This window comes from Furipterus horrens, unplaced genomic scaffold (assembly GCF_987537825.1).
Source record: "Furipterus horrens unplaced genomic scaffold, mFurHor1.1.pri manual_scaffold_3, whole genome shotgun sequence".
Lineage (NCBI taxonomy): Eukaryota > Metazoa > Chordata > Mammalia > Chiroptera > Furipteridae > Furipterus > Furipterus horrens.
The window spans coordinates 26,082,653-26,109,433 of NW_028327173.1; the positions used below are offsets into that span (position 1 = coordinate 26,082,653).

The 26,781-nt window shown below is 39.4% G+C and overlaps 1 protein-coding gene and 1 non-coding gene across 2 annotated transcripts in view; both read left to right on the forward strand.

Moving 5' to 3' along the window:
* The window catches only part of MACF1 (microtubule actin crosslinking factor 1), a 311,616-nt gene that overhangs the window by 160,455 nt on the left and 124,380 nt on the right, over positions 1–26,781 (forward strand). The window contains exons 23-33 of the mRNA XM_090269163.1: positions 1,952–2,106; positions 5,551–5,677; positions 6,208–6,391; positions 6,800–6,969; positions 10,041–10,219; positions 10,858–10,996; positions 11,823–12,016; positions 13,616–13,778; positions 14,544–14,627; positions 24,921–25,028; positions 25,510–25,608. Coding sequence (XP_090125289.1) covers positions 1,952–2,106; positions 5,551–5,677; positions 6,208–6,391; positions 6,800–6,969; positions 10,041–10,219; positions 10,858–10,996; positions 11,823–12,016; positions 13,616–13,778; positions 14,544–14,627; positions 24,921–25,028; positions 25,510–25,608 — 1,602 coding nt within the window. The remainder of the gene's footprint in view (positions 1–1,951; positions 2,107–5,550; positions 5,678–6,207; positions 6,392–6,799; positions 6,970–10,040; positions 10,220–10,857; positions 10,997–11,822; positions 12,017–13,615; positions 13,779–14,543; positions 14,628–24,920; positions 25,029–25,509; positions 25,609–26,781) is intronic.
* Positions 7,635–7,736, forward strand: LOC150014656 (U6 spliceosomal RNA). The gene has a single exon (XR_016510212.1). It is a non-coding gene; the product is annotated as a U6 spliceosomal RNA (small nuclear RNA).

A 26,781-nucleotide genomic window follows, 5' to 3' on the forward strand; every position in this document is an offset into this window, starting at 1 on the left:
TGCAGGTTCAATCCCTGGTCAGGGCTTGAACGGGAGGCAACCAGTCGATGTTTCTCTTTTCCTCTCTCTCTCTCTCCCCCCTTTTCCTCCTTCCTCTCTAAAAATCAGTGAAAAAGATCCTTGGATGAGGATTAAAAAAACAAAAGAATGCTTCAGCTCTACAATAATAATCTGTTCTCTGCCTTTGTGATTGGCTTCATCATCTACCCAGTTGCCTAAGTGGTGACAGAAACAGTACTTTGTGCAACTGGGAGTTATCCTTGACTCCTCCCCTCTCATCCATCGCCCACAGCTAGTAGGACTACCAAGTCAATACTAACTTGTAAATAAAATCCCTTAGATAAACTTCTTTCTGTCCCTGCTACTAGTAACCTAAGTCAGATCATAACTTTCTTTCACTTGGATTGTTGCATCAGTCTCCTCAATGCATTGTTTTTCATTTCGTTTTGTTTTTTGAGAGAGAGAGGGAAAGTGGGAGAGGAAGAGAGGGAGAGAAACATCAATTGGTGAACTCTTGCACAACTTGGCCTGCTACCCAGGCATGTGCCAACACATTTTCCTATCACCAGTATGATCATTTATGAAAAAGTGCCGCTCCTCTGCTTAAGTCCTACAGCAATTCCCTTTTCTACTTACAAAGTCTAAATACCTTAATGTGGCTTCTGAGTCCTGAATAATTTTTCTTTTCCTCTCTAGCCAAGACTGGGTTATGTCCCTTCTGTGCATTCCTGATAGATTCCATTTCTCACACAGTAGTGTAACTATGTACCCCACCAGAATATATGAAATATATTAATAGACCATGTTTATCAGCTTATCATTTTACCATTTCTATCTCTAGTGGCCTAGTACACTGCCATGTACATAGTAGGCTCAATAAATATTTATTACACAAAAGAATGAATGAACTTTGTATTTTTCTGTCTCAATATTTCTGTCTATATGAGGGGGTACACCCCCAAAACCTGGAATTTATTTATAAAAAAGGTATATTCTTCATATTTTTTAACTTCAGTCACCTTCAAAGTACTCCCCATTTGATGCAATGCACCTATCAAGAAATTTTCCCACTGCTCAGATCAGTTTTTGAACTCATCAATATTGATGCCTTGTAGTGTTTCTGCCTTTTTTTGTTTCACCTCTTCCACATCAGCAAAATGTTTCCCTTTGAAGAATTTTTTCATCCATGGAAACAAAAAAATGTCGCATGAGGGGAGATCGGGGTAAATAGGGAGGGTGGAGCATGGGGATCTTGCCATTTTTGGTAAAAAACTGCTGAACACTCAGCACAGTGCGGGCAGGTGTGCTCGTAAATCACCCATCATGAAATGGGCAAATGTGTTGAAAGAGTCTTAAAAAAAAGAAAACTCACTGAAGCCAAATGCAGCCTCTCACAACACCAGCTGGTACACTGATACAGATGGGTTCCTAGAACACTAACCTAGTGGGGGAAGCCTGTACTACAAGGGGCCTGTCCTCCAGAAGATAATTCCAGGTGTTTGGGAGTCCCCCCTTCTAAAATAAGGATAATACTGTTGATTATTTTTCTCCCAAGAAAAAGAACTGATGATTCCGAATACTTAAAACATTTTCAGTGCTTTGGGTGGGATGACAGGAAGGAAGGAGAAGAAATACAACAAAAGCAAAATTATGAGTATCCATATCTCTCTGGGAGGTTTTAGTCTCCTGTCCTTCATTTGCTGAGTAATTTGACATGTAACTAGCATTTCAGAAACATTTGCTTCCTAGATTTATTTGATGTCTGCAGCTTTTTCTGTGTTCTGTGTTTTTACACATTATCTTTTTGTCAGAATCAGGAACTCTTTTAAGAGATGGCAAATCTCTAAAATGATTTTTTTCTTGAGGATTTCATGGCCTGGGGATCAGGCACCATGTAATAATGGGTTGTTGATTTAGCCATTAGTAATAACTTGTAAATTTGTCTCTTCAGATCACTATTTGCAAGAATGACGAATGTGTGTTGGAAGATAATTCACAGAGGACCAAGTGGAAAGTGATCAGCCCCACAGGGAATGAGGCAATGGTGCCATCTGTCTGCTTCCTCGTCCCTCCGCCCAATAAGGATGCCATTGAGATAGCCAGCAGGTACCTTTGCCCAACTGCCACTCTGGACTGCACCTCTGCTCTTTGACCTGGGAGAATTGATGGAGGGATGAATTTGCATTTATGACCTCCTTGAACAGAACAACCAGATTTTAAAGTTTCTTTTGGGAAAGATCCTCAATTAGGAAATCAAGTCTTACACTCCCAGTAAATGTTTTTTTCAGTAAATGTTTATATTCAATTGAGATATATTTAGTGATGATTCTTTTTTAAAAGAGACCTTGGTTATAAACAATTTGTTCTCAGAAGATTCATTTTTGTAGTGACATCTAATTTTCTTCTTTAATATATATTTTGTTGGAGTAACATGTACATATTTTTAAAAGTTGAGTTATACCAAAAAGCTTACAATAAAAATTACCGACCATGCTCCCCAACCTCAGAGTTCTGCTTCCCAGAGTTAGCTGTTTTCAACCTTTGAGCAGATTTTTTTGTTTTAATTCTGAATTTCTAAGTAATATGGTTTTTGTCTTGCTATTTTCTGATTTTTTTCAACTTCAGAAATTATTTATTGACTTCCTATTCTAGAAAATTAACAGTTAGCTTGCTATACATACACCTGCACACACTTCTCCTTTTCCTACCTTCCAAATGTAGTTACGTCACAATTTTGTTTAAATTGGTATTTTTGTGTTATTACTGGATTGGCCAAAAAGTCCATTTAGTTTTTTTCCCTAAAATAAAACACATTTTTCATTTTCACCAATAATTTTATTGATTTGGATATTTTTAGTGTGTCAGCTATCTCCTGCTATTGGCTTCTAGTGGGTAGAGGCCAGGGGTGCTGCTGAACATCTTCCAATGAAAAAGACAGCCCCACAGCCAAGAATTATTTGGCCAAAGTGTCAGTCGTACCAAGAAACTTTGCAAACCAATTTCGACGTGTTTGATCAGTTACGGTATCTTTTCCATACACTGCATAAATATGTTTTTGCATTTCAGTTGTGTTTTTACCTTTCATGAAATAATAAAGCATAATATGCTGAAAGTGTTTCTTATTTTCTTCCATCTTCAGTATTAAATTAGTTGCACAAAAATTCACCAATTTTTGTTTTTTGTTTTAAATGCATGCTAATATGACAGCTACCAACAATACAGTCTTAATAAAATTGTTTCCAATGAACTTAAAGACAGCATAGCACTACTAGAGCCATCATACAGAGAAAAGCAACAGACTTTTGGGCCAACGCAGTACACCAGATGGTTTATAGCTGAGCCTCACAGGACTGTAGGGGACTGTTGTGAGACATCTCCATTGTGCCTTTCCTCCCTAAACTCATCCTCTGCCGCTCCTTGCCTATGCTTCGCTCTAGTCACTCATCTTTTCTCCTGTTTCTCAAACACCACCACAGGCATATTCTTGTGTCAGACCTTTCACTTCCTCTGCTTGCTTCAGATATTTTCGTGATTCACGCCTTCGCTTCATTCAGTTCATCTTAGCGCGCCATGCCCCACCGCCCCCACTCGCGGCCTGTCACTTCCCTTCTCCTTTGCTCATCTTTATTTTCCTGCATAACTCTTCATACAGGCTAGCAGATTATGTATTTGTTTATTGCCTTTCCCCTCCTGTTAGAAGTTCCCAAAGAACAGAGGGTTTTTTTCTGTTTTGTTTACTTCTGTAGCCTCAGCACTGAGAACCATTGCTTTCACAGAGTAAGTGCCTGGGAGGTGGTTGTTGAAGGAAAGAATGAATGAGTGGGTGATTGCATGTATGTTTGAGTAAATTATTTCATTTACTTTCTTGTGAACTTCTTATTTTCTTGGAATTGATAAAATGTTTTTAAATTTGCTTAGTTTGCTATTTGCATATTATGAATTTATTCCCAAACTCTTCTACATTACTGTAAAAGGCATGGCCAAACACTGTAGGTAATTTTCATTTTTATTTTCTCTTGGAAACATCTCTTCTGGGTCATTCTGTCTTCCTTTTCCAGTCTGAACCTGCTATGCAGGCCTGCTTCAGTAATCTCTCCCTGGCATTTCACGTTATCTTCATACTGAAGGTCTTCTTCGCCTCTCTTTTGTGCTGGACCCTTTGATTCCTAGAAAACAAGTCTTATTTGTTGGCTTATTACCTGTTTTGGGAAAGTATACTCTCCAGGAACCTGTTGAGAAAAAGCCCAGGAGAAGTAAATTTTTTGAGACCTCTCATATCTGAAAATGTCTTTCTTGACCCTTCATAATGAATTAGTTGTGACTTTTTATTAACAAAATTCTTTTGAAAGTTATTTTCACTCTGAACCTTGAAGGCACTGTTCCACTGTTTTCTAGCTTCCAGTGTTGCTTTGGGAAAAGTAGAGTACCGTTGTAATTCTTTATCTTTCTTTTTTGTTAAGTTGGCACAACTGTCAAGTTTTCCTGTTGTAGTGAGCAGTACCATGGTTTTGACAAAAGCATAGACTTGTGTATCCTCCAGTACAGTCAGGATACAAATCAGTTTGGTATTTTAACCTTTTGAATGAAATCTTTATCTCTCTGAAGCATTTGAAATCTTTACGTTTGTCTTTAATCTTTGGAGAGGACACTCTGACTTAAGGGGTATCTCTATGCCAACCCTGAATACAACTGGAAGTTCGTATCTTTGAGACCTGTGGAAATTTTTCTTGGGTTATTTTTTTTAAATTATATCCTCCTCTATGATCTGTTCTATGAACTGATTCTCTAATATTTTTTCTGTTTTATATTTGTGTTTTTGTTTTTCTTTGAGATTTTCTGAACTTTTATTTCAATTTTGCTGACATTTTAGTGGGATTTTTGAAAAAAGGGAAGATAAATTAATGAGTTTAATGATTTTTATTTAACTTAAAATCCTGGCTTTTAGTTTTTCATTCTCAGCTTGAAAAAATTCAAGGTAATTTGTTATTTGTTCCATGTGTCTGTGTATCTGTGAGATTAAGTCTTCCAGAAATTGAGGTTGAAGTAGGCATGGGATGCTTTAAAAAATCTTCTCAAGCAAGTTTCCTTCTATATGCTAGATGAACTTCTTAAATTGCTATTAACTCTTAAACATTTTAGCAGTTTTGTAAATATGTAGAACATAGCAAATCACTTTTTAACTGTTGATGTTATCATTTTCAACCATTCCAAATGAGATTATTTTATGTCCTAATTTTCTCTGTCATTGTTTTCCCTGGGCAGTTCCTTGCTCTATTTTCTCATAATTGTGTTACATTCAGGTAGCATTTATGAGATTGCTAAAGGTATGCTGACATAACATACATGATAGTATAGCAAATCCAAATTGTTTGAGGATCTCAGTTAACTTAATTCTAAAGATTCCTGTGTTTCTGGAATTTGACTTTGTTGCCTTTCTCTGCTCAGCATATAAACTCAGTTCTGCTCAAGTAATCGTTTTTTCATTAAAGGATCTCTAATGTGAAGCTTAAGTCTTATGAAAGCTATAACCAGGTTCTGTGTTGTTCCTAGAGTGGAGCAGTCTTATCAGAAGGTGATGGCCCTTTGGCATCAACTACATGTTAACACCAAAAGCCTTATCTCCTGGAACTATCTGAGGAAGGACCTTGACCTAATAAAGACCTGGAACCTGGAAAAGGTAACTGTGAAAGCAATCTTTTTTCAAAAAGAACTTTTTTCTTTACTGTGAGACTCCTACCCACACAATCAGAATAAAATGGAATCAGGGAGACTGGTCCACGGTTAGGTGCTGTAGACTCTTAGGAAGTAGAAACAGCAGGCTGAAGGGTTAAGAAAATTCCTGATGAAAATAAATAACATATTTGGTCTTCTTGACAGAGGGAGAAGGTTGTAGGCTTCTTCTCACTGCAGGATAAGTATCTCTTTTGCTAAGTGTATGTAGTTAGGGGTATATGGTGAATTAAATGTTACTAAGGGTTATGTCCAAGGGGGCACAAGGGTGCTTCTGGGGTGCTAGTGATATCCTGTTTTTTTAATCTAAGTGCTCATTACATGGACAAGATCAATTTGTGAAAAATCAGCGTGTTTACAGTTATGGTTTGTATATTATTCTATGTCTATGTTAAATGTCAGTAAAAAGGAGGAAGAGAAAGTATTAGGTTCCCATGTTCCCATTCTATTGAAATTTCCCTGACTTTTCCTGTCTAGCTTCGGTCATCATCACCGGGGGAGTGCCACCAAGTTATGAAGACCCTCCAGGCCCACTATGAAGACTTCCTGCAGGATAGCCGTGACTCAGTGCTCTTCTCAGTGGCGGATCGTCTGCGCTTGGAAGAGGAAGTGGAGGCTTGTAAAACCCACTTCCAGCACCTGATAAAATCCATGGAGAATGGTGTGTGCCTTGGGAAGAGGAGGGTACTGGTAGAATGAGAGCCCTGAAGGGTGCTGCAAGACCCCTCGTATAAACTAGAGTACTGTCACCACTAAAACAAAAACCTTCAGAAGCACCTTTAGAGATGAATTCAGGTCATGGAAGAAGAGGCCATATTTTAGTCTTCATTGTTAATTAATCTATCACTTATTCTTGCAGAAATGGCATCTTTGGGTCCTAAAGATCATTATATAATGCAGGGAATATAGGATCAGGTATAAGGTTTCCTACATAAGTCCTTGCTTTCATTGGTGGAATAGCAGGTCTGCTGGAACCATTGGTACGCTCCGCCTGAGGGGAAATCTTGTTCTGAGGTTTGCTGACCTCTGGTGTGGTGCTTAATGGTCTTCTGTGCTTGTGCATTCACAGAGGACAAAGAGGAAACTGTAGCCAAGATGTACATTTCAGAGCTGAAGAATATCCGGCTGCGCCTGGAGGAGTGTGAACACAGGCTAGTCCAACGAATTCAGACCCCAGCCAGCTCTAGAAGTGACAAAGATGCCCGGCAGGACAGTGCGTTAAGGATCGCAGAGCAAGAGGTAAGCCCTAAGAGCAAGGTAGGTGTTGGTTGTACAGTCAATGCTTTTAGAATGAAGTGGGTGGCAAGAGAGTATGGATCCTAGGACACAAGGAACTAGACTTACAGCAATCCTACTTCTCTGCAGCATAAAAGTGCATTTTATCTGTGGAAACGCTAAATTTCAGCTCCCAGTGTATTCTTGAACATTGATTAGTTTCCTACACTGTTGGGAAGGCAAACACACTGGTAAATTGCTTTAAGTGCTGCTTTTGAGCTACATATTTGAAGACTGTTTAGTAGAAATGTCACTCTCTGCTTTATCCCTTATAAGTATGTGTTACTTTCTATTACATGGTTATTGTCAGTCTTGTGACTCAAATAATTAAGTAGAATCAGATTCTACTCTGGGTTCTAATGCACTTTCTCTGTAACTGACCAAATTAATTTTGATCTTTGGTTTCCTTTCTCATAAAATGGAAATAATATGTGAGTCACAGAGCTGTTTTGAAAATTAAGTAATATAGTAAATATAATGAGCTTTCTGGAAAAGGAAAGTGCTATAAAAATGTAGGGCGGTATTCTTGAAGTAAAAGCAGCAAATACTAGTTGCTTTATTCCGAGTATCACCAGAACATTTTCCTTGGGGCGGTATGAGAGAGCTCTGTGAAGAACATTAGATTTGCTGCTTGCTTTGGCAGTCCATATACTCACATTGGCATAATACAGAGATTAGCATGGCCCCTGTGCAGGGATGACACGCAGATTTGTGAAGCGTTCCATATTTTTATTGGCCTGTTTGCTCCAGGATCTTACTGTCACAGAATGCTTACCATTTAATAAAAATCTATCATCAAAAAAAAAAAAAATAATAGATTTGATCTGGGAGCTTAAAGGGAATGGAAAGGAATGGCTAATGAGGAGAAGTGTTTTTTTTCTTCTTACCTTTCTTAATTATTCTTAAGCTTGAGGAGGAGGTGGAGAGGGCAGTGTAATTTTCATTGGCCAAGAAGAATCTAATATGCCTGTGTGGATCATATTGTATTAACCCGTAATTCTCATACTGAAGCATTTTATTCTTCTGTAGTCATCCGGAAGGTTAATACGCAGCTCTTCTAAAGACCTTCCCTTTTTTTTCCTTTTTCTTTTGAAATAGTTTCAGATATACAGAAGTTTTTACTCTTTACCTCGATTTATCCTTTACCTAGATTCCCCAAATGTTAATTTTTTTTTTACATTTACTTTATTTTCTTCTACATCTATGTATACATAATATAATCTTTTTTTCCCTTGAGAGTGACTTCCAGAAGTAATGCTCCTTTACCCCTAAATATTTCAATGTGCATTTCCAAAAACAAGGGTAGTCTTTTACATCACCACAGGACAATGAGTAAAATTAGGAAATGACTATTGATATAAGACCTTATTAAAGTTTTATCATTTGACCCTAATAATTCTTTTCTGGGGAGTAGCACCCCAAACCACCCTATCACCCTTGCAAAGAAAAACAAAAAACAAATTTTGGTATAGGATTCAATTGAGTATCACACATTGCATTTAGGTGCTGAATATCTTTAGCTTTCTTCAACCTGAAACAGTTTTTTGATTTTTCATCATCTTTCATGAACTTAACATTATTGAAGAATGCAGGACATTTATTTTGTAGAATGTTTCTCTACCTGTGTTTATCTGAGGCTTCTTCATGATTAGAAACAGGTTGCATATTTTTGGCAGGAATACCACAGGAGTGATACTGTGTCCTTGGGAAATAATATCAGGAGACATGTGATGTTGATATATTCCATTACTGGTGATAATTTTTATCACTTGTTGCTATTTTCCTCTTTGTAATTACTAATTATTTTGTGGGGAGATACTTTGAGACTATGTAAATACCCTGTTTTACCAACTAGTTTCAGCATCTGTTGTTGACTCTTGACTGGATATAATTAGTATGATTGATGCCAAAAGGGAATTTTCTAATTCTGTCATTTCTTTTACATTTTAAAATTTCTATTTTATCAAATGGAAAGAGCTTATGCCCCTCCCTCTCTCCTTTCTTCCTTCATTATGTGACTATAAACTGATGAATTCCTTTTTTATTCAATGGTTTATAATTTGCTACTAACTTTATTTTTTATGTTCAAAATTTTCCAAATTTAGCCAGTGGGACCCCCTTCAGGCTGGCTCCTGTGTCATTTTAACATGTCATCATTATTCTTTGAATGCTTTATTATTTCTCAACAAAAGAGATATTCTAGGTTCATCTTGCCCTAGCCAGCCTCAACCCTGGAATTGGCCATTTCTCCAAGGAGTCCTACTTCCTTTAGATGGAGGCTGTTATTTAGAAACCTCAGAAGATCTGGGTGTTGAGTCTGCTTGTTGCTGGGGTGTCATTGCTCTAGGACTGCTCAGCAGATAGAACTAGAAAAATACATACTTATAAACACATATACATACACACATACAAACACACTCCTATGTTATACACACACCTATTTATATACATGTATATATGTATATACACATATGTAAGTATAGTATGTATATATAAATATGTCACAAAGGTAGATCAGTGTGTTTATCAGTCTGACACACACACACACACAGACACACACACACAAAACTATGAATTCATATGTGTCTTACATCTGGTTCCACACCAGTACCACAGGACTATTCTACCCTTTCCTCCTTTCCTTCCTCAAGACTGAAAAACCTGCTTTACATTATCCATAACAAGTTTACTTATTGCTCACTTCTTACAGGTACAGAGAGTACTTTCAGAATTGCTAACTCATACTACTACTACTACAAAAACCAAACTTGTTAACTGACGTTTAACAATTACTTACAGATATTTTTGTTGTTAGCCTGAAGGTATGTCATTAGTTCGGCTACTTGGTTCAGAAATTACTAGTGTGTGTCTTCTCCCTTCACCCACTTCAGTGCTGTTTCAGAGTTTATTCAACCACTCTTTTATAGATGGCATTTAGGTTGCTTCCAATATTTTGCTATTACAAACAAATATTTTTTTTTCCAACTTCTTTGTTTAATTATCTCCACCTTTATTGTATGTCTTGTTCCTGACAGCGTACCCAGGATGATTTACAGCAACTGAGGTCAGACCTGGAAGCTGTTTCCATGAAATGCAAGAGCTTTCTTCATCAGTCCCCATCTGGTTCAAGTGTTTCAACTCTGCACTCAGAACTCAATCTGCTGGTGGAGAAAATGGACCATGTATATGGTCTCTCCACTGTCTATCTGAATAAGTGAGTGAGCTGAGAATTTGGGTCCAAATGGCAATGTTTTCCATTGGCATGAGAAGGGGAAGTGCCTGGGGTGTTTCATTAACAGTCCAGAGAGAGCACAGAACTTGAAGAGCATGTATCCACGGCAAGAGACCATGGCTTTAGTTCCAAATACGAAGTGGGTTCATTTGGGTTCCACTGAACAAATGCCAGTGGGGGAGTTGATTTGCAGTGTTAGGACTCTTTTGTACCTCATTTCTGTTTGCTTAGATACCTCTGGAAGAAAAGAAAGAAAAAGGGATACTAAAGAATAAAAAGAAAAAAATTAAGTAAACTAAGTACAGGTTTTTGAAGCTCATGACCTTGAGGAGAAACAGATCTTAGGTGCTTCACAGTGTTGAGTGGGGTTCTGACCTCATACCTTTCCTCCCACGAATCCACTACTTGTGTGCATGTCCAGTGCCACCTAGAACTGATTTTGAATGAGCTTAAGTTGGCACCACATGTACCATGCTTTCTTAGTTTTATGAAACTGTCATCATCTAGTAATGATGAAATTGATTTTAGCAGTTATGTTTTGTGAACCTCTCCTTAGCTCCAGGTCTATACCCCAGCTCTTAAAATGCATGCATTAATGAAAATTACTTTATCCTCAATAGGCTCAAGACAATCGATGTTATAGTGCGTAGCATTCAGGATGCTGAACTCTTGGTCAAAGGTTATGAGATCAAGCTGAGTCAAGAAGAAGCAGTACCAGCAGATCTCTCAGCTCTGGAGTCCCATCGCTCTACATTACGGGTGGGTTGCTCTGAGTTTCTTAGGGGGTTGCCTTACTACAGGGTGAGCAAAAGTAGGTTTACAGTTGTGAGTATGGGAAACACAGAGTTTATTCTTGTATTATTGTTTATTAATTATTGTATGATGTATTTGTGTTACAACTGTCAGCCTCCTTTTGTCCCCCGCCCCTGTATATCACCTATTTTGAGTTAGCAGAGGAATACTGTTTTGGATGGCATGACATTGATTTTAAGTTTGCATTTGAACTAGGCAGTTGATCATATTTAATATATTTTAATATGGACTCAAAGAAGAAGGGACTGAGAAACATGTCTAGCTAGAATTGGGAGATAAAGGACTATGCTTTTGTGTTTATTTTCTCCCTTTTCTCCCCAGTAAAATCATGGCTTAATTGGATACAGTCAATGGTTTTGCTGTAAGTTTTTTAGTCACTTAGCTGTTATTTCATTTGATTTTCCCAAGGAACTCTTTGAGGTGGGTAGGGAAAGGATTTTCATCTCTACTTACAGATGAGAAAACCGAGAGTCAGACTGGCTAATTGACTGATCTTGGTTTCATAGTTTGTAAGTGATAGAGCCAGGTCTCAAACCCAAATTCTTTCCACACTTCTTTGTATTGCACTGCCAGCCGTCGGCTGCCCAGTGTGCATGAGGACGGTGGGGGCGCTTCTGGCACAGGCCCTACAGGATCGAGCTTCTGCGTCACGGATATAATGCGGATCAGCTGTAGGCCGTGTCTGTGTTGTCCATCTTAGTCTGAGTCTTTTTTTACTTCTTAGCATGGAATGTTTTTAATCTTGTGTCATGCTGTGTGTGTGTGTTTATAGCACTGGCTTAGTGATGTGAAGGAAAAGAATTCAGTGTTTTCGGTCCTGGATGAGGAAATTGCTAAGGCCAAGGTGGTGGCAGAGCAGCTGAGTCGTCTGACCCCAGAGCGAAACCTGGATTTGGAGCGCTATCAGGAAAGAGGCTCCCAGCTACAGGAGCGTTGGAACCGGGTCATTGCCCAGCTTGAGACACGGTGAGTCGTAGCCCTACCTTTTTCTCCTATTAGGGTTCGGGGACTAGGTTTTAAACAAAAATAGAGTTATATCTGTGTATTCTCATTTAAAAGTAGGAATATTTTACTAAGCAAAATTCTTTCTAGTTCCATCCATGTTGTTGCAAATGGCAGGAGTTCCTTCTTTCTTTCTGCTACATAGTATTCCATTGTGTAAATGTACCACAGTTTTTTGATCCACTCATCTACAGATGGGCACTTAGGTTGTTTCCAGCACTTGGCTATTGTAAACAGTGCTGCAATGAACACAGGCAAAGAAAGAAAAATACCATATGATATCACCTAATACAGGAAACTAAAGAACAACACAAACAAAAGAACTAAATAGAACAAAGAGCAGAATAGCAGTCAATAGTGGGGAGGGAGAGAAGGGGGATAAGTAAGGGAAGGGTTTAGTCAAAGAACCCGTATAAATGACTCATGGACATGGACAACGGGGAGGGATATGATTGCGGGAGAGGGGGTGGGTTGGGTGGGAGAGAGAAATTGGGAGAAAAGGGGACAACTGTAATTGAAAAACCAAAAATTAAAAAAATAAATAAAAAATAAAATAGAAGTAGGAATAGGGAGAGTTAGAAATTAAATGACATTATGAATTCTGGAAGAGAAAAGTGACAGGAAGTTGGGACTACCAACCCCAAAGCAGACTCGAGTCTTGCTTTTGAGTGAACAGTGATGATTCTGTTAAGTAGTACCTCCCAGTCCCCCAGGTCTTACCTGGTTAAGTCATGATGACAGTGGTGTCTTGGAATATAGACTGGAGAGTTGCCCTGGTGATATTCTGTCAAGGACAGAACCTGAGTTTCAGGTCTGGTTTTACTAGCTTTGAGTGTGAATATGAACCATTTTCATAGTGGGTCTTTGCAAAGTTTCTTGCTTCCTTTCACTTGCCAATTCAGTGATTTTTATCTCTGTAACTTGATATCCTACTTCTGATGACTGAGTAGAGTAGGAAAGATATAAAGCTACCTACCTGGCGCTAGACTGGGCAGGCAAATGTAAAGGGAGAGGCCTTAGATAGCAACTCACGTACGTTCGGATTGATTCTCTATAATTTAATTACTACCACAAGACTGACGAGGCTAACAAAAGTGATATAAGAAATTGTTAGTGAAATTAACAGTAAATAACTACTATTTTGCACCCACCCTACCTCCATTGTCCTCCCCAAGAAATTACAGAGATTCATAAATCATAGCTAGGGTAATCTGACAGGTGCTCTGTCATCACGGGACAGAAGTGTATAGCCGGCACTACCTTATTTGCAACCCTGGTAATCCTTGGCAATCTAAGTAAAAAATTTGACAAGGATTATCATGGGATGCCAGGCTTCAGGCAGTTTCCAGGGCCAGCAGGGCGCACAACTGGATTCAAATTACTTTTTACCCTGTAGGTCACTGGGTACATGCATAGCTCTCAGCATTTTACTGCTGTTTCTTCCAAATAAAGATGTATCCTCTGTGGTCAAACTCAACTGGAGGCAAAGGCTACAGAGGGAATTGTCTCATTTATTTTATTGACACCAAGACATTTGATAACAGTTTTTCTCTGTTTCTTCAGCCAATCTGAACTAGAAAGTATCCAGGAAGTTCTGGGAGATTACCGGGCCTGCCATGGAACACTCATCAAATGGATTGAAGAAACCACTGCCCAGCAGGAAATGATGAAGCCAGGCCAGGCAGAGGATAGCAGAGTGCTATCGGAGCAGCTCAGCCAGCAGACGGTGGGTGCCGGTGCAGCAGTACCATGGCGGAAGTTGGCGCGGGTGGGAGGGGTTATCTCAACTTAAAAGATGATGTGCTAGCAATTAAGCTTTCCCTAAATGATAAGGTATTCTAAGCCCTGTCTTCTGAAAAGGGTTAAAGCAGGATGGTCTCAAGATACTGGAGTTGCATTTAGGCCAGACAACCTATAATAAAGTCCCTTTTAATCCAGAGTTTCTGTAAGTATAAATTGAAATGACTTAATGGACAGAAGAAAATTATTTTGTTCAAAGCAGGTTTCATTTGTTGGTATCTTGGGGTCTTTTGCTTTGTTTAGTATTATGGTTAGGTTGCCTGGATTCCAATCCAGGATTGCTCACTTACTATGAGAGCTGGAACAAATTACTTAATCTCTCAGTATTCTGTTTCCTTATCAATAAATCGGACATAGTCTGTTATTTGTTCAACTGATCTCATAAAGTTATCATTGTTAAGGTTAAATGAAATGATACATGTAAAATACTTAGAACAGTGCTTTTTGAAGTATGGAACCCAGTCTAGCAGCATCACCTGGGAACATGTTAGAAATGCAAGTTCCCAAACTCAAACCCAAACCTACCGAATCGGGAATTGTGGAGGAGGGACCCAGTAATCTGTGTTTTATGCTGTCTACCAGGTGGCCCTGATGCAGCTAAGGTTTAAAAACTACTGCCTTAGAACCTAATAAATGCTCAGCTCTTTCAGTGATGGTAATGACAATGATAATGTGCTATTTTGGTTCCTAGGATCTGTTTGCAGAGATTGAGAGAAATCAGACAAAACTGGACCAGTGTCAAAAATTTTCCCAGCAGTATTCCACTATTGTAAAGGTAATTCTACCATGTCCCAAAAGAAACACAAGTGATCTTCAACTTAGGAAGACCTACATTGTTACTCTAGGTTCTTTTCTTTTTTCCTGGAAAAATAAGCAGAGTTCTGCTACAGGCTGACTCCATCCTTCAGTTAGTGCAGAGGTATACTCCACATTTGAAGGTGCTCAGAGAAGTACCAGACATCAGGAGTCTCCATTTGGATGACCCAAAGGCCTCTTAAACTTAACATGTCAAAAACAGAATATTTGGGTTTTCTCACCATCTTGTTTATCTTAGGATATAGTGTCACTGCTTTCCTATTTCTGAGGCAGAAAACCCCGGCGTCATCCTAAACATTTCTCTTTGCCTCATACTTTATGTCCGTGTTTGAACATGTTGGCTCCATCTTTCAATATGCCTTGGATGTGACTGTCTCTTATTACCCATCCCCTCACCATTTCCCTGGTTTACATCCAAGTGAGGAATCGTCCTTACACTGCTCTATTACCTCTGAGCTGATCTCTTGCTTCTGCTCCTGTCCCACAGGGATTTCCCCATACAGTAGCAGACTCACCTCTTTAGAGCATAGTACCTGTCACAGAATTTCAGACACCAGCTGCTACATGCACTGCCAAAAAAGAAGTAACTGTGAATTATGCAAGTGCCATTGATTGTAAGACATATTCCAATTTTAGAGCTACTAAAATGAGGGGAAAATTTGTACCTTACAATAGATGAAACATAGTAAATTGTCTCATTTCATTCCCTTTCTCAAAACTGTCCACAGGCTTCATATCATACTCGTAATAAAATTTTAAATTCTTATGTGGTTTATAAGGCCATGCCTGATCTGATCCACGCCCCCCCCCATTTCTCTGATAACATCTTTAAAATAAAAATGACCTGCGATTATTATATATTTATTTGTTTATTATGTGCCTTCTTACTAGAATGTAAGTTCCAGGGGAGGAGCAAGATGTTTTGAGTTGTTCTTCACTATTTTATGTAGCACTCAGAACAATGACGCACACAGTAGATGCTTAGCAAATACTTTTTTTTTTTTTTTTTATTTTGGTTTTTCAATTACAGTTGTCCCCTTTTCCCCCAATTTCTCTCCCCCACCCAGCCCACCCCCTCTCCCGCAATCATATCCCTCCCTGTTGTCTATGTCCATGAGTCTTTTATACAGGCTCTTTAATTAAACCCTTCCCTTACTTATCCCCCTTCTCTCCCTCTCCCCTCCCCCCTATTGACTGCTATTCTGCTTTTTGTTCTATTTAGTTCCTTTGTTTGTGTTGTTCTTTAGTTTCCTGTATTAGGTGATATCATATGGTATTTTTCTTTCTTTGCCTGGCTTATTTCACTAAGCATAATTCTCTCTAGTTCCATCCATGTTGTTGCAAATGGTAGGAGTTCCTTCTTTCTTTCTGCTACATAGTATTCCATTGTGTAAATGTACCACAGTTTTTTGATCCACTCATCTACAGATGGGCACTTAGGTTGTTTCCAGCACTTAGCTATTGTAAACAGTGCTGCTATGAACATAGGGGTGCATAAGTTCTTTTGAATTGGTGTTTCAAGATTCTTCGGGTATAATCCTAGTAGTGGAGTCGCTGGTTCAAAAGGCAGTTCCATTTTTAATCTTTTGAGGTAATTCCATACTGTTCTCCATAGTGGTTGCACCAGTCTGCATTCCCACCAACAGTGCAGTAGGGTTCCCGTTTCTCCACATCCTCGCCAGCACTTGTTGCTTGTTGATTTGTTGATGATGGCCATTCTGACTGGTGTAAGGTGGTATCTCATTGTGGTTTTTATTTGCATCTCCCTGATGGCTAATGATGTTGAGCATTTTTTCATGTGTCTATGGACCTTCTGTATGTCCTCTTCGGAGAAGTGTTTGTTCAGGTCCCTTGCCCATTTTTTAATTGGGTTGTTTGTTTTCTTGATGTTGAGTCGTATCAGCTCTTTATATATTTTGGAAATCAGTCCCCTGTCTGTGATGTCATTGGCAAATATGTTTTCCCATATGGTTGGTTTCCTTTTCAGTTTGCTGTTGTTTTCTTTTGCTGAGCAGAAACTCTTCAGTTTGATGTAATCCCATTTATTTATTTTTTCCTTTATTTCTCTTGCTTTAGGAGATGTATCCGTGAAGAGATTGTTACGTGAGATATCTGATATTTTCTTGCCTATGTTTTCCTCTAGGACTTTTATGGTGTCACGGCTTACATTTAAGTCTTTGATCCATCTTGAGTTTATTCTCGTGTGTGGTGTAAGTTGGTGGTCTAGTTTCATTTTTTTGCAGGTCCCTATCCAGTTCTCCCAGCACCATTTGTTAAAGAGGCTCTTCTCACTCCATTTTATGTTCCTTCCTCCTTTATCAAAGATTAGTTGACCATAGAGGCCTGGGTTTATTTCTGGACTCTCTATTCTGTTCCACTGATCTATATGTCTGTTCTTATGCCAGTACCATACTGTTTTGATTACAGTGGCTTTGTAGTATTGTTTGATATCTGGTGTTGTGATTACTCCTGCTGTGTTCTTCTGTCTCAAGATTGCTTTTGCTATTCGAGGTCTTTTTTGGTTCCATATGAATTTATGGAGTATTTGTTCTAGGTCTGTGAAATATGTCATTGGTATTTTAATAGGGATTGCATTGAATTTGTAAATTGCTTTGGGTAGTATGGCCATTTTGATGATGTTGATTCTTCCCATCCAAGAACATGGTATTTGCTTCCATTTATTTGTTTCTTCCTTAATTTCTTTCTTCAATGTTATGTAATTTTCAGAGTACAGGTCTTTTATCTCTTTGGTTAAGTTTACTCCTAGGTACTTTATTTTTCTTGTTGCTATAGTAAATGGTATTTTCTTTTTTGTCTCTGTCTCTGCTATTTTATTGTTGGTGTACAGAAATGCCTTGGATTTCTGTATATTTATTTTGTACCCTGCGATTTTGCCAAATTCACTTATTATATTGAGTAGTCTTTTAGTGGAGTTTATAGGATTTTCTAGGTATACTATCATATCATCTGCATATAATGAAAGTTTCACTTCCTCTTTCCCAATTTGGATTCCTTTTATTTCTTTTTCTTGTCTGATTGCTGTGGCTAGGACTTCCAACACTATGTTGAAAAGGAGTGGAGAGAGTGGACAGCCTTGTCTCGTTCCTGAGTTCAGGGGGAATGCTTTCAGTTTTTGTCCATTGAGTATGATGTTGGCCTCAGGCTTCTCATATATAGCCTTAATTATGTTAAGATATGCTCCCTTTATTCCCATTTTGCTGAGTGTTTTCATCATAAATGGGTGTTGAACTTTATCAAATGCTTTTTCTGCATCTATTGATATGATCATGTGATTTTTGTCTTTCATTCTGTTTAGGTGATGTATTATATTTATTGATTTGCGAATATTAAACCATCCTTGCATCCCTGGAATGAAGCCCACTTGATCATGATGTATGATCTTTTTGATGTGTTGCTGGATCCTGTTTGCCAATATTTTATTGAGGATTTTAGCATCGATGTTCATCAGTGATATTGGCCTGTAGTTTTCTTTCTTTGTTGTGTCTTGACCTGGTTTGGGGATTAGGATAATACTGGCTTCATAGAAAGAGTTTGGGATTTTCCCTTCTTCTTGGATTTTTTGGAACAGTTTGAGGAGGATAGGAGTTAGTTCTTCCCTGAATGTTTTGTAGAATTCGCCTGTGAAGCCATCCGGTCCAGGGCTTTTGTGTGCCGGGAGATTTTGGATTACTGTTTCAATTTCCTTCTTTGTTATTGGTCTGTTGAGACTTTCCACTTCTTCTTGATTCAGTTTTGGAAGGTTGTATGTTTCTAGAAATTTGTCCATTTCTTCTAGATTGTCAAATTTCTTGTCATACAGTTGTCTGAAGTAATTTCTAACTATCATTTGTATTTCTGAGGTATCAGTCGTGATTTCTCCTCTTTCATTTCTGATTTTGTTTATTTGTGTCTTCTCTCTTTTTTTCTTGATTAGACTGGCTAGAGGCTTGTCGATTTTGTTGATTTTTTCGAAGAACCAGCTCCTAGTTTCGTTGATCTTTTGGATTGTTTGTTTAGTCTCTATGTCATTTAGTTCTGCTCTGATCTTGATGATTTCATTCCTTCTTCTTGCCCTAGGCTTTGTTTGTCGTTGTTGTTCTAGTTCTTGTAGCATTGTGGTTAGGTTTTTTATTTGAGATTCTTCTAGCCTTTTCAGATATGCCTGTATTGCTATAAACTTCCCTCTCAGGACTGCTTTTGCTGTGTCCCACAGGTTTTGGGTTGTTGTGTGCTCATTATCATTAGTTTCTAGAAATTTCTTGATTGCTTCTTTGATGTCATTGTTAGCCCATTCATTATTTAATAGCATGTTATTCAATCTCCATGAGTTTGGGTGTCTTTGATTTTTTCCTCTGAGGTTGATTTCTAGTTTCAAGGCATTGTGATCTGAAAAGATGCTTGATATGATTTCAATTTTCTTGAATTTGTTGAGGCTTGTTTTGTGACCTATCATGTGGTCTATCTTTGAAAATGTCCCATGTGCACTTGAAAAGAATGTATATTTTGCTTCTTTGGGGTGAAAAGTTCTATATATATCAGTTAGATCCATGTGGTTTAGTGTGTTGTTCAATGCCTGTATATCCTTGGTGTTTCTTTGCTTTGATGATCTGTCTATTGTTGATAATGGAGTGTTGAAGTCCCCTACTATGAGTGTGTTGTTGTTGATATCCTTTTTGTGGTCTTCTAGTATTTGCTTTATGTATTTGGGTGCTCCTATGTTGGGTGCATATATGTTTATCAAAGTCATATCTTCTTGATGGATTGTTCCTTTAAGTATTATGAAATGTCCTTCTTTGTCTCTTTTTATTGTCCTTGCTTTGAAATCCATTTTGTCTGATATGAGAACTGCTACCCCGGCTTTTTTTTCCGGTCCGTTTGCTTGGAATATTTTTTTATATCCCTTTACTTTCAGTCTGTGTAAATCTTTTGTTTTGAGGTGTGTTTCTTGTAGACAGCAAATATGTGGGTCCTGTTTTCTTATCCATTCCGTTACCCTATGTCTTTTAATTGGAGCATTTAATCCATTTACATTTAAGGTTATTATTGACGTGTATTTATTCATTTCCCTTTGTACCTCTGTTCCTCTCCTCTCTTGTTTTTTCCTAGAACAGTCCCTTTAGCATCTCTTGCAATGCTGGTTTGGTGGAGATGTATTCTTTCAGTCTTCCTTTGTCTGAGAAACTCCTTATTTCACCTTCTATTTTGAATGAGAGCCTTGCTGGGTAGAGTATTCTTGGTTGTAGGCCTTTGTTTTTCATTGCTTGAAATATTTTTGACCATTCCCTTCTGGCTTGTAATGTTTCTGTTGAGAAATCAGTTGATAGCCTTATCGGAGCTCCCTTGTATGTTATTTGCTGCTTTTCTCTTGCTGCTTTTAGGATTCTCTCTTTGTCTTGGAATGTTGCCATTTTAACTATGATGTGCCTTGGAGTGGGTTTTTGGGGGTTCCTCTTGATTGGAACTCTCAGTGCTTCTTGGACTTGCATAGCTTTTCCTCTCATCAGGTTCGGAAAATTTTCTGTCACTATTTCTCCTATCAGATTTTCAATTCCATGTTCCTTTTCTTCTTCCTCTCGTATTCCGATGATCCTTAAATTATTTTTCCTAATGCTATCCTGTAATTCCCTTACATCTTGTTCATATTTTTTCAATCGTTTTTCATTTTGCTGTATTGTCTGGGAGTTTTTCTCTACATTATCTTCTAACTCACTAATCCGATCTTCTGCTTCGTTTAGTCTGCTTTTGACTGATTCTACTGTGTTTTTCAGTTCAGAGATTGTATTCTTAAGTTCTTCCTGGTTCTTGTTAACGATTTCTATGTCTTTTTTTATGCTGGTGTAGTTCTCTGCCAGTTCCCTGTAATTTTCTTGGAGCTGCTGGTAACTTCCTTGAAGGTTGTCATAGTTGATTTTAAGGATGTCGAGTATATTGAGCTTCTTTACCACCATTGTTTTGAATTCCATGTCTGACATTTGGGCTATGTCTATTTCGTCTATCTCTCTTTCTGAGGATTCCTCTTTTCTTTTCATTGAGGGGTTATTTTTGCGTCTTACCATGTTGGATTCTTTTTGTTTTTTTTTATTTATTTATTTATTTATTTATTGGGGGGGGTAGTCTGCTTTGACTTCCCTCCTTTGTGGTGTAATATTCTTTATCGAAGGTCTGGGAGTTTCAGTGGTGCAGTCTCTTTGATATCCTGAGCCTGATGGTCTTAAGTTACCCTTTATGTCGTTTGTTTATGCTGTTCGGTTATATTTCAGATGTTCTTTGATAGGATCTTCCTTCTGGCTACTTGGTTGAGAGTCACTCTATCTGCTTTGTCTTGAGTTCTTTTGTGGATATGCTGTTAAAGACATAAACACACAGCCCAGGCAGGAGATCCACACCCTCAGAAAGTATCCCCCACTCTATCCTGCTATCGTTAGCCAACTAGCCCGTATTAATATAAATGTAAAGAGATTTGAGCTTTTATACTATAAGAAGAATAGATACGAGTTGTTTTTGGGGAGGAAAAATATAATTTTTGATAGAGGGGTTGATAGATTAATAATAGTTGAGACTGTGCAAGCCAGTTAGTAATATTTACATTGTATGTTAAGAAAAATAGAAGAAAAGGATAGAAAAATACTTAGTATAGTAAGAAAGTGGGATTGTATTGTATTTGGGTTTATATAGTAATTATATTGTATTATTTAAAGTAATAGGGGGGCTAAGCTAGACACACAAACGAATAAACCACTATTAAAGAGAAAGGATGAGAAGGAGAGGTTATATGCAACACGTTAGAGATAAAGTTTGTTATTATTGGAAGAGGTGGAGGAAAAACACCCCCCCAAAAAATCCCCAAGAAAATAGAAGAAAGAAAAGAAGAAAGAGAGAAAGAGAAGAAAATAAAAAATTTACCACAACCCCCCCCAAAAAACCCCAAAAGGTTAGCAAGAAAGGAACAAAGAAAGATAGAAAAGAAAGAATACAGAAGAAAGAAAAAAGAGAGAGAAAAAAAAATTGAACCAAAAAAAAAAAAAAAAAAAATATATATATATATATATATATACCCCCCAAAACCCCCCCCAAAAAAAACCCCAGGAAAAGAATAAAGAAAGAAGGAAAGAAAAGAAATTATTAAGAAGAAAGAAAGAACAAGGGAGAAAAAATTTGGGAGAAAAAATTTGGAGAAAAAAAAAAAAAACGATGTTTTTACTCCGTTTTAGCCTTGGTGTGTTGCCTTCTTTTTCTGGGTCCGCAGCTGGTCTAGTGTGGCAGGTCAGAGGTTCTTGTTCTTTTGCCAGACTGGTGCGCGCCCGCGGTTGCCGGCGCGGCGCGCTACCTTGCTGCCCGCTGTAGCCAGTTGAGGTGCCCTTGCGCGTAAGCCCCTGCGCGCTCTGACGGCCCGAGAGTTTGCCCCGCGGTTGGAGCCCACTGCTGCCGGGCCGCGGTGGTTCCCCGTTCGTGCCAAGGTGTCTCTGTCCGCGCGGGCGGCCCGAGCGCTTTCCCCGGGATTGGCTCCTTCTTTCGCTGGGGCGCGGCAGTTCCCCGTTCGCGCCGAGGTGACCCTGCCCGCGCGGACGGCCCGAGCGCTTTCCCCGGGATTGGCTCCTTCTTTCGCTGGGGCGCAGCAGTTCCCCGTTCGCGCCGAGGTGACCCTGCCCGCGCGGACGGCCCAAGCGCTTTCCCCGGGATTGGCTCCTTCTTTCGCTGGGGCGCGGCAGTTCCCCGTTCGCGCCGAGGTGACCCTGCCCGCGCGGACGGCCCGAGCGCTTTCCCCGGGATTGGCTCCTTCTTTCGCTGGGCCGCGGCGGTTCCCCGTTTGCGCCAAGGTGACCCTGCCCGCACAGGCGGCCAGAGAGCTCCCACTGACCCCGGGCTGATGTGCTTTCACGCTCGCACGCTGCCCCATGCCCTCAGTCCCGCTGAGCCGAGCTCCGGGAGTTGGTCTCTCGCCTCTTAGGGCAGGGCCAGGGACACTTGAGCTCAGTGGAATCGAGCGTCCGTGGGTCGCCGCCTCTCGCTGTTCCCGTGCTGCAGCCGCCCGCCTTCCCTCACCCGTCTGGGCGGGCACAAACAGAGCCTGCGCTAGTGGTCTGCTTTCCGGCCTGGGTCCCTGCGCCCACGGGAGCTGTCTAGGGGTGTCTGTGCACAGTCCTCTGCGTGTTCAGTGGGCCCTCCCTGTGCCCGTTGGGGCACTGATCTTATGTCCGTTGGGGAATGTCCGAGGGATGCCTGGACTCACGGCCCCGCGCACCTGGGCCAGTGAATGAGAGCACTTCCCTATGTGCGCCCCCGCGACCCAATGGTAGGGTTGAGGAGTGGATTAGCGCGCCCCTGCGCCTGGGCTCCTCCAGAACGGCCTACCACACCCAAACTTTCCTCCCGTCTCCACCATCCACTAGAGAAAAATATAAAGGAGAATTATGTTCTCACTTGCCCGGTAGCACGCTGTCTCCTGTCCTTCAGCGCCAATGCCACTTGGTCGAGTCCCGTCTCTGCCAGCGGGCAGAGATCCGCTCTCCGCCTGACTCCTCTCTGGGGTAGCCTGTGGTCGCCAAAAATCCTTTGTGTGCTTCCCGCCACAGCTCGGGCAGCCGCCCCAGTCAGGAATCCCGTTTCGTCCCCTTTTTCTCCGCTATCCTCACTAAACAGGTTGTTCCCAGATGGATTTTCTCTAATCCAGCAGTGCCTTGGCTCAACTCCCGCCAATGTCCAGCTGCTCACTGAGATGTTCTGTCTGCAATTAGACCAAACTGTAGACGGGTCTCCGGAGCCTAAAACCGCAACCTCTCCTCACTCCTCCGCCATCTTCCCATCCGCAAATACTTTTTGAATGAATACATTTCTTTAGTTAATAAAACTCAGTGTCACAAAGAGTTGAGTTCAAATCCTAGCCTTACCATTTTCAGGCACTTAGGCTCTGTGATTATCTGTTGCGATGTGCACAAAATGGGAACAGCAATAACCTGGGATAATGTATATATAGGACAATGCTGCAAACCTGAAATACATTAAGTAAATGGTAGCATGTGCTTTTATTATTATTACTACTACTGTTGCTTTTCTATGGGATGCTTAAGGAACTCATGGTTTCCTCCTGCTACAGTTTTCTAAGTAGACAACAGAAAGTAGGACATTCTAGATGAAAGGAACTGCATAGTCAAAGGCGCAGAGGAACGAACACACAATGAGGGAATAGGAAATATTTTGGTTTAACTAGAAGGAGTATGGTACAAAAGAAGCAGTGACTGGAAAATAAGAGGGAGGCTGAGGCCAAGCTATGAAAGGTTCTTGTTCAGTTAGTCTGGCATTACTTTGTATTCTTGCTACTCAAAATGTGGTCTTTGAACCAGGAACATCACCTGGGAGCTTATTAGAAATGCAGAATCTTTTAATCTACCAAATCAGAATCTGCATTTTTATCAATATTCCCAGATGATTTGTATGCATACTGATATTTGAGAAATTTTTGCTTTAGGTCATTGAAAGCTTTTAAGCAGATGAATGAAGTAGTCATCTTTGTTTTAGAAAAGTTATTCTGGTGGCAGTATAGCAAGTAATTGGAGGTGAGATCATAAGCAGGAGAGTAACTAAGAAGCTCTTATACCCATCTTGTGAGAGATGAAGAGGACCCAGATTAGGGCAATACTCTCAGGATTGCAGAGGACGTGACAGAATAGCATGGCAACATGGATAGATCATTGGTTTAGTAATTAGAAAACTGAGATTCTAATCCTGACTTTGTTGCTCATCCACTGAGTTAATTAGGGAAGTTTACGTCCTGTCTCTGGGCTTCAGATGCCCATGCAAGAGATGAAAAGGATGGTCAGTGGACAGACTGCAAACTCAGGAGTCAGCAACATGACCTACAGGCTAAATCTAGTCTGTACAGCTACTTTTATATGGCCCATAAGAAGTGGCTTAAAAAAGCGAATACGAATAATACTCTGTGACACATGAAAATGATAGGAACTTCATTCAACTTTAAGTGTCCATGAGTAAAAGTTTTATTATAATACAACCATGCTGTTTCATTTATTTGTTGTCTGTGGCTCTTTCACTTACAATGGCAGAGTTGAGTAGTTATGACAGAGATAGCATGGCTCAATAGTTTCCATCTGGCTCTTTACAGAAAAGGTTTCTAACCTTCAATTTAAAAGACCACCAAAATGCATTCCAGCAATGAAATGCTATGATTTCTGTTACGTGATGTGCATGAGCTATAAAGCCGCATGTGAACATGGTGAAATTTCTTCCTCCTCAGGACTATGAGTTGCAACTGATGACATACAAGGCCTTTGTGGAATCGCAGCAGAAATCCCCTGGCAAGCGCCGTCGAATGCTTTCCTCTTCAGATGCCATCACGCAAGAGGTGAAAGGGTGGGGAAAAGACATATGCCACTGTCTTTCCTTAAGGAGAGTCCTTTGTCTGAGCCTTGCAGTTTTTTATTTTTTGTTTTTGTTTTTTATTTTTGGTTTTTCAATTACAGTTGTCCCCTTTTCCCCCAATTTCTCTCCCTCACCCACCCCACCCCCTCTCCCGCCATCATATCCCTCCCCGTTGTCCATGTCCATGAGTCATTTATACGGGTTCTTTGACTAAACCCTTCTCTTACTTATCCCCTTTCTCCTCCTCTCCCCTCCCCCCTATTGACTGCTATTCTGCTCTTTGTTCTATTTAGTTCCTTTGTTTGTGTTGTTCTTTAGTTTGCAGTTTGATTTACAGCTCAGCTTTCGGTTGAGCATGTGACTTCATGAAAATGCCCTTTTATTTTCAACTATTTAAATTTATTTTTCTGGTGGGTAATTTATTTAATTTGTTTGTTTGTTTGCTTGTTTGTTTTGAATCATAGTTCATGGACTTAAGGACTCGCTACACAGCGTTGGTGACCTTAACGACTCAGCACGTAAAATACATCAGTGATGCACTCCAGCGGCTGGAAGAGGAGGAGGTCAGGACAGTTGGGTCCTAAATCATCTTGAAAATGGAATTTAAAACCTTGTGCCTCATCTGTCACAATTAAAAGTGCACACACAGCCGATTTTCTTTATTCATAGTAGCTGTGGTCTGTGAGGTTGCTGGAAACACTAAGTTAGTGAATACTGAACTCTTGCACCCAGGAAAAGTACAGGGTTAGGTTCCTGCAAGCCTTTGGTCACAACATTTTTGTCAGTAGATAATGCATAAGCTTGTTTTATGTGTGTGTTTTGTTTAAAAACACCTTATATTTTGTTGATTCACTGAAGTTGAACTCATGGCCAGGAGCTAACTCAGTCCTGAACAAACATTAAACACGTATTGTCTCCATAAGGCACATCCTAGCCTTCCTGTGCTTAGGAACATAAGAGAACACCTCAGCCATACACTTGGGTTCATTTTAAACAGAGAAGTCACCACCAAAAATCCACAAAAATATAAAAACCATGGCACTAAACAGACTGAAAAGACTACTTGTTTACAATGTAAGAGCTGGAACAAGAAGGCAGAGTGTCACCTATTCTACCCCAGTGGGAACATTGGGTGACTGAAATATTTCACCACCACTCTGTGCATGCCTGGCAATAACTGTGAAAATGCACAAATATTGATTTGAGGGTTACAAATAAATGTGAGTAAATTCACAAATATGGAATCTGCGAATAATTATGAGGATCTACTGTATTATTTCCAACATTCCTACTTTCAAGTATCTTTATTATGGAAATATTTTAAGTATGAAGGAAGGATATGAACAAAGACCCTTAAAAAAGCATGATTTGTTAAAGGGAAATATTGAAAACATTCAAATTCTATACAATGAAATTCGCTAAAGCAATTAAAAATAATGAAATATATTTAAATCACCTGACACAGAAATATATTTATAATATATTGTTGGGGGGGGAAAGCAAGTTAGAATACTATGTATAATTATGGTTTCAGTAGAAACAATACTATGCATACCACAAAGACACAATATGAGCACACAAACAACTTTCAAAGTGTATATACAAAATTACTGGGAAAATTATATTAAGGAGTATACATTATATAGTTCAGATTATTTGAATTTTTTGTAGTAAGTATATAATCTTTTATAATTATAAAAATATTTTGTGTCTTTGCAAAATAAGTTTCCACATAT